Source organism: Cordyceps militaris (assembly GCF_000225605.1).
Source record: "Cordyceps militaris CM01 unplaced genomic scaffold CCM_S00001, whole genome shotgun sequence".
In the NCBI taxonomy this organism is placed as follows: Eukaryota; Fungi; Ascomycota; class Sordariomycetes; order Hypocreales; family Cordycipitaceae; genus Cordyceps; species Cordyceps militaris.
Genome location: NW_006271969.1, coordinates 4,803,705 through 4,810,586, shown reverse-complemented (window position 1 = coordinate 4,810,586; position 6,882 = coordinate 4,803,705). Strand labels below are relative to the sequence as shown.

General features: G+C 54.8%; 2 protein-coding genes across 2 annotated transcripts; both read right to left on the bottom strand.

Annotated features, from left to right (window-relative positions):
* Nucleotides 1–2,534: 2,534 nt before the first annotated feature.
* CCM_01496 (GABA permease, putative) lies at nucleotides 2,535–4,663 on the bottom strand (the record flags this gene model as incomplete). The annotated part of the gene is made up of 3 exons (XM_006666652.1): nucleotides 2,535–3,708; nucleotides 3,794–4,256; nucleotides 4,576–4,663. 3 exons carry the CDS (start codon nucleotides 4,661–4,663, stop codon nucleotides 2,535–2,537), a joined length of 1,725 nt encoding a protein of 574 aa, XP_006666715.1.
* Nucleotides 4,664–5,636: 973 nt separating this feature from the next.
* Nucleotides 5,637–6,218, bottom strand: CCM_01495 (NTPase; the record flags this gene model as incomplete). Its single annotated transcript, XM_006666651.1, has 1 exon — nucleotides 5,637–6,218. The coding sequence occupies one exon, from the start codon at nucleotides 6,216–6,218 to the stop codon at nucleotides 5,637–5,639; it is 582 nt and encodes a 193-aa protein (XP_006666714.1).
* Between the last annotated feature and the right edge of the window lie 664 nt (nucleotides 6,219–6,882).

Here is a 6,882-nt window from a genome sequence, read left to right as displayed (position 1 = left end):
GCGCCGGGGCTAGGAAGACAAGACGGAATGCGATGAAAATGACGACCCTGTTGCAAATGTTGGAAATCCACACGAAATGAGGGGAGGGGGGAGGACTCAGATATTAATACTCACATTAGTTTGACTCCGAATGTACTCAGGATGTATATGCGCTTTCGCAAAGTCATCTGGAGGCTCCAAATCAAGTGGACGGCTAGAAACCAGTTTGCTACTTCGATGACCATCCCCGTAGTCTCTACAATTATCCAACGAATATGCTGCATGGTTGTTTAGCTGGCGATGCACACGGTATAGTAGAGTAAAGTTTCATACCATGGACTGAGTCCCGTCCATTGTAGACCACGGACGGCTAATGTTGCCACGAATGGCCATCGCAAGCATGGAAGCTGCGGTCCATACGCCAGAGGTGAAGGCCAGAAATCGAGCAGGTAGCGTCTCCGGGCCAGAATGGGCCATATGCCAGATAAAGAGCGCCGCGGAAGCCCGACAGAGCCCTTGTGCCAGCACATACAGGAGCTCGGTGGTGTATAGCAGCTTCAAACCACCCAGGTCAGTCTCTCAAATGGTATCAACCGAGTGTAACCAACCAACCTTTTCTAATACAGGCCGATGCTCTGGTTTAATCACAGCCAAAGACTTTCCGTATCCAAAATCTAAGGCACTGTATGTGCAAGCCACTTGGGCAATCACGGTTACCTGCAAACAAGGCGGTCAGGAGCGAAAAGTTATCAATATTGAATCTCTAACTTACAAGAGATAGCGTAAGACAGTAGTCATCTGGTCCCCATGTTTTTGATCGGTACTTGGCCCAGGCTCTGACGAGAAACGCCGAGGTTGACCAGGCCAAGAACATGCCCATCGGGGCATTCAGCCACGAAGCCCGATCCTCATCCATCTGTGATTTTAATTGTTTTCGTAGACTTAGCTGCTATACAGCGCCGTCATCAAGAAACGGACACTCTCTGGACCATGGAGAGCAAAGAATAAAGTGTTCGTCGAATGTTGTGAAATGGTGGTCTGTGACTGTCGTAGATGCAGCCAAGGCTCGGGCATGGGACAGATCAAGAGGCTGAGCACGCGAAACAGGAGACAAGAACAAAGAAATCGGAAGAGGACGCGCGGATGGTTAAATTAGAGCATTGAATAGAGATGTATCGGGGGCGAAACAGAAACCGTGCATTGCATGTCCGTATTATTGCCTCGGGCGACTTGAGCCGCTGCGCAGCCCTGTCTGCTGCACAGGCAGCACAGGCAAGAAAGAATATTTTGGCCCAGCGGGGCAGCCTGTCACGATCTTCCTGGAGAGAGAAATACTGAGAATAATACAAATCACACCTGGCTAGGGTTCATCTCAGGCACGCAGCGCAGCGGGATCCCAGGGTTCCGTGTATTTATCTCAAGGGTTGCTGGACAGAGCAATACATGGGCGCCCCCCTGCCATATTAAAGTTCACTGGGAGCTCGTTCACCAGTGAGACTAGAATCATGAACATAGGGGCCGCGGAGCACGCATATTGCCGGCGGTTTCAGTGGGCTGTGAGACAAGTAGATAGTCCAATAGCGTCTAATTATAACGCCTAGTTATCCATGACACGCATAAAGGATGCAGGCCGTTCCCCCCCCGCGCCTTCCTCCGGTGACCCCAAAAGAAAAGAGCCAAGAAAAAAAAAGGGTAGCGAATGTCGTGCGTGCATAAAACGACAGAATGCGTCTGCGAAACGACCAAGTGCAGGGGTCTTGACTCGCCTGCCTCTCTCCCTTTGCACCGAGCTGCAGCAAAAACGAGAAAAACCTAGGCTTGCGAATGTATTGCTCATTACGAATAAACAGGCTCGGAGACTGGCCGGGCAAAGCCATCCCTGCTGGCGGGATGGAGCCCCGGAAGCTGCCGCCCACGCGAAACTCGTCGCCCGATTCGTCGTCCACTGTAGTTATCGAGGGGCCGGCCCGTTGACGGGGGCCCAGCCGTTGAGACAGGCTGTACGAGACATGTTCCAGTGTGGGAAGCAGGAGGATGGCGAGCGAAGTACAGGACGACTTGGGTAGTTCATTCGGGTTGACTCTTAAAATTTCTCAATTCAGAATTTCTACTCCGTACCGTCTAGCATGCGAAACAGCTCGTTACAGGTGGACCTCTTGACAATGTTTGGCTCAACCCGGGGGCCTGGTAACTACCGACGAGGGTTGGGCGCGGTCTGACTTGCCTTGACTCTTCTTAGTAATAGAGAGCATCAACCCCAGCCCCCGCGGGACTTGGATTCGGTAGTTATTCCTAGGTAGGGAATTCGTACCGATACGATGTTCCGTTTCTAGAAAGCCTTCCGGGGCCCGTTTAGCAACTGGGTGCCACATGATCTCCCCTCATCAGCTTATAGCAGGCTTACAACAAGGGATGTACGTTGAAATAGTTGGTTCATATCTATAATGCGAGGCTTTCATATTCCGTGTAGTTGTAATAATTAGAAAAAAAAAGGCATACACCACCCAACCGCCAACGCCCAAGTACATACATATGTTGCATTGGCAAGAACCGCGTCACGCGAGGTGCTTTTTTCTGCCTTCAACCAGCACAACAGGCCCCTCGTACTCGTAGCGGCCCTTTACGACGTAGTAGACCAGGGCCACCGCAACGGTCGGCACAAAGATGGCCACGGACCAGTTGAAGCCGCTCGGCGTGACCGGATATTCCTGCGGCCAAAACGCCCAGAAGAAGCTCCATACCACGACCAAGACGGCGACGACATTGATGGGCACGCCGAGCCTTCCGAGGGAAAAGGGAGCGTGCGGGAGCGTCTCCGGGTGGTATATGCGGCGCCAGAGCACGCAGCTGATGGAGAAGCAGTAGCACTGCATGATGGCGCAGGCGAGCAGCGAGCCAATGGCGTAGAGCGCGACCGGGCTGCCCAGGTAGAGGAGGCTGAGGAGCGCGGCAAAGATGCCCGTCAGGTAGTAGGCATTGACGGGGATCTTGCGCTCCTTGTCCACCTTGGCGAGCCACGCCGAGCACGGCAGGCCCTTGTCGCGCGCAAAGGCGAACAAGTCGCGGCTCACGGCCGCCAGGTAGGAAAAGTTGGAAAAGAGCAGGAAGATGCACTGGACGACGAGCAGGACGGTGAGCCAGGTATCCGACATGGACTGCCGGAGCACCCAGATGGCCGGGTACATGGTCGGCTCGGCGAGCGCGACCGAGACGTCGGGCATGTGGTAGCAGAGCGTCACCACGGTCGCAATGTTGAGGAAGAAGTTGATACCAAACACGCTCAGCACCACCCGCGGCACCGACGACGACGCGTTGCGCACCTCCTCGGCCATGTGCACCGCGGCGTCGATGCCCGTCTGCGACGTGATGGCCGGCAGCTGCCCGACGAGCACGGCAATGGTCAGGCTCGGCCAGCCGCCCGCGTTCTCCCAGCGCGTCCACACGTGCTCCGAGGTGGTCCGCGGCGCGTTGCACCACACGGGCACGAGAAAGGCAAAGTAGGCGAGGATGTTGATGGCGAAGACGGGGTTCTGCCAGTACGGCAGCACCCGCGAGCCGTGCACGTTGGCCACGACGGCGAGCGCGCACACGCCCACGGCGAGGAGCGTGCCGTGCCAGTTCTCGAACTGGTACCCGGGCTGGTGGATCTGGATAATGGCCTGCACCAGCGTGCCGATGAGGAACAGGCCCGACGCGTTGCCGGCTTGGAGCGCGAGGGTCGATGTCCAGCTGCCGATGACACGTTAGTACTTATAGCATGGTTAAAGAAAAACTAGAACCCCCTCCGAGCAGAGTCGCTACCGCCTTCTCTTACCCTGTCAGATAGCTCAGGAACTTTTGGTAGCGTTCCGGCGCAAACTCCGAGACCCAGTGGTACTGCGCGCCGGCAATGGGCGCCATGCTCGACATCTCGGCCAGGCTGAGCGCCACGGGGACAAAGGCGCAAAAGATCCAGATGTTGGAGTAGACGAGCGCCGGGAGGCCGCCGTCCCGCAGCGCCGGCGTGATCTGGTACAGCGTCACCTCCCACGCGGCCGTGGCCATGCCGACAAAGGACACCATGGAGAAGACGCGGTAGTGCCGTACGAGCTCCTGCCGCCGGCCCATGCGCCGCATCGCCTGCGCGTCGTCGTACGTCGACTTGTACACGTCCCCTTCCTCGTCGACGCCTTCTTCACGCGCCCGCTCCCCGTACGACATTGGCGACGCCATGGCGATGTCTTCCGTTTTGTAGCTGTGTTGGTGCTCCTGCACACCACCTTTTGAATTCATCTTTGCTGCGTTTTTGACTTTCGTCACGTACTCTAGATGGGAAGGAGGGGGAGGGGTTGGTTCGATCGTAGATTCGATCGGCTATAGAATAACGCCGAACAAGACATGTAAGACATCCCAACAGGTTCAGAGAGCGAAGATGCGCCGGGAGTATTATACCCAGCGGCAACAAATTTAGTCCATCGGACGAACCACTACATCATGGGGTTTATTGAGGAGCACGGAACAAGAATCGGTCAACAGGCAGCCTGAACAGGGGTTCCCAGAAGAATTGGTAACAGTTTCGCCAAGCATGGAGCTAAGCATAGCAATATGCAACCGAACAAAAGTCGAGGTCGTCTCCTCCTTTGCTCCGCACCATGCGGCATGGGACGGCTGACACAACGACGACAGCCGGACCCTGTTCAGCCATGGTTGTTCAAAGAAGGACAAGTTTCCGGTGGCCAGAGAAACACCGTTCCCATCGGGGTGGAGAAGAGAGAAAGATGTCATGGAATGGAACCGACCGCTTCCTCGTGATTGAGATATAAAAAAGTGGCGAAGAAAAAGCCAACTTTATCGACAAACTAATAAAGTAAAGACGGCTAGGGGCCGGCTCATACCGACGTGCATATATCACATGGGGGTCTTCGTGGGCCGCCCGACTGGGTTGACTCGCCGTCTCAGGATCTTGTCTTTGAGATGGCGGACCGAAAGTGAGCCGATTTTGTTCTCAAGATGGGGCTTGCTATATCTAATCCCCAATAATACAAATTACAAGAGGCCCATATGTTTTGCCGTTGTGAGTGATGAACCAAGAGATAGAATACCGTTTAACTACAGAAAGTCCATAATAAGAGCCAAAGGTGGAAACAAGGCCGACAATGGCCAATTTGCTGGTGCAAAAGAGAACAATATGTACAAAGAAAAGGGAAAGAGAGAAACAAGAGTGGTCATGCCAAGTGCCATGACTAGAGCCTGCATGATCTGCATTGCCTCAGCGTCTGGAGGGTTGGTCTCGGTGAAACACAGCGCTGCATGCTTTCCTGCGCTCTGCATTACAACCAGGTTCAAAAGTTAGAGTCCATCACTCAACTCAGACATGCAGCCATTATGCATTATTGACTCGCAAAAGTACACCTGGTTATGCCGCACTTCAAGGCATACGTGCCATGCTAGGGAACAACTCAAAAGTGGCTGCGGCACTGACAACAATGCCATATTTCCGGGGAAATGGAATTGAGATTCTAATAACTAACTAGAGCGAGCCTTTGCAAAAGAGAACTTGGCTGTAGGGTAGGGGAGTGCCATCTCCCACCTTGACCCTTTCTAAACAAAAGTCAGCAACTCCCGATGTCTGGTCTGCTTTGCTCGTCTGGCGCTCTTTGTTTATCCATTTCGAGAATTCAAGCAGGCACTTCCCGCGGCCGCTGCTCCGTTCCAAACGTCAACTGCTTGTTCTTGAACGGGATGAGCGCCAGGACCACGGCCTCGGCGTAGTAGCTGCGGCGCGTGACGACGTCGCCCGTCAGGATGCCGACGGTGCCCGTCTCGTGCTTGGAGTTTGTCCGGCCGTGGAGGACGTTGTCTGCGTCGCCGAGCTCGAGGCCGTCGCGCAGCAGCCGCGTCGTCTCGCGCGGCAGGAAAAACGTCGCCGTGCGCGCGCGGCCCAGGCTGCCGTCGCGGTGCAGCACCGCGATCCACGCAAACGCCAGCACCTCCTCGCCGCCGTCGACCGCGTGCTGCACGCCGCCCTCGAGCCCGACCCAGTACTCCGCCGCCGGCGCGAGCGCGCGCGCGTTGCGGGCCCGGTTGACGGCCCCCCGCAGCGTCTCCTCGTCGGAGAGGGGCTGGACCGCGACGCCAGACTCGGTGCTGACGGCCTCAAAGGTGAAGCGGCCGTCGGGGAACATCTTGTTGAAGCCGTCCTCGGTCGCCAGCGCCTTGAGGGGGTTCTTGGACGCCACGATGACGGTGCGGCCTGCCATTTGGGCTATATGAATCGGATATTTGCCCTTGTGTCAAATGGAACTGAAGCGGCTTCGAGTGTAGAATCACTTGGAAATATAGGGGTATTTCCCTTTGCTTTGCTCCTTCAGCTCCAAAGATGTTTGCTGGAGTTGCTAAGTTTGGACTGGCGTGACAGCTTCACGGTGGGCCCGTATCAGTTTCGTGCCAGGAACAGTTATAGGTACTTGACGACAAGCAAACAAACAAAATTATGAACTTTTCTTTTCATCACTCTTATTGCTCCTCGAGCATCTCTTCATCTCTTTGCAGCGCGGGACTAATTTCTCTATCGTCTCGTTGCCACCATGTCTTTTTGAATCTCAAGGTCAGTGCAAGGTAAAGCATTCTGGTGTACACTTTCAGTGAGCCGACAAGGTATTTAATTCTATTTTCAACCCTTGTTTAATTGATGGTAAGATTACCATCTAACTAACCCCTCCTCTCTAGACCTCTTGCTCACTATTCGTTCCTTCGTGGCAGTTGTCGTGGTGGCAGCTGATAGCCGTTCAACGAGAGGGTCCGTGCTCCACTCCTCCCTTAAATCAAACAGCTGCTCTCGTCTTGCAACATTGCGAAAACAAAAAGGCCCATGTCCGCCATCCTGATGACAATATCCCGCTATCGCGCCAACCGCATCGAATA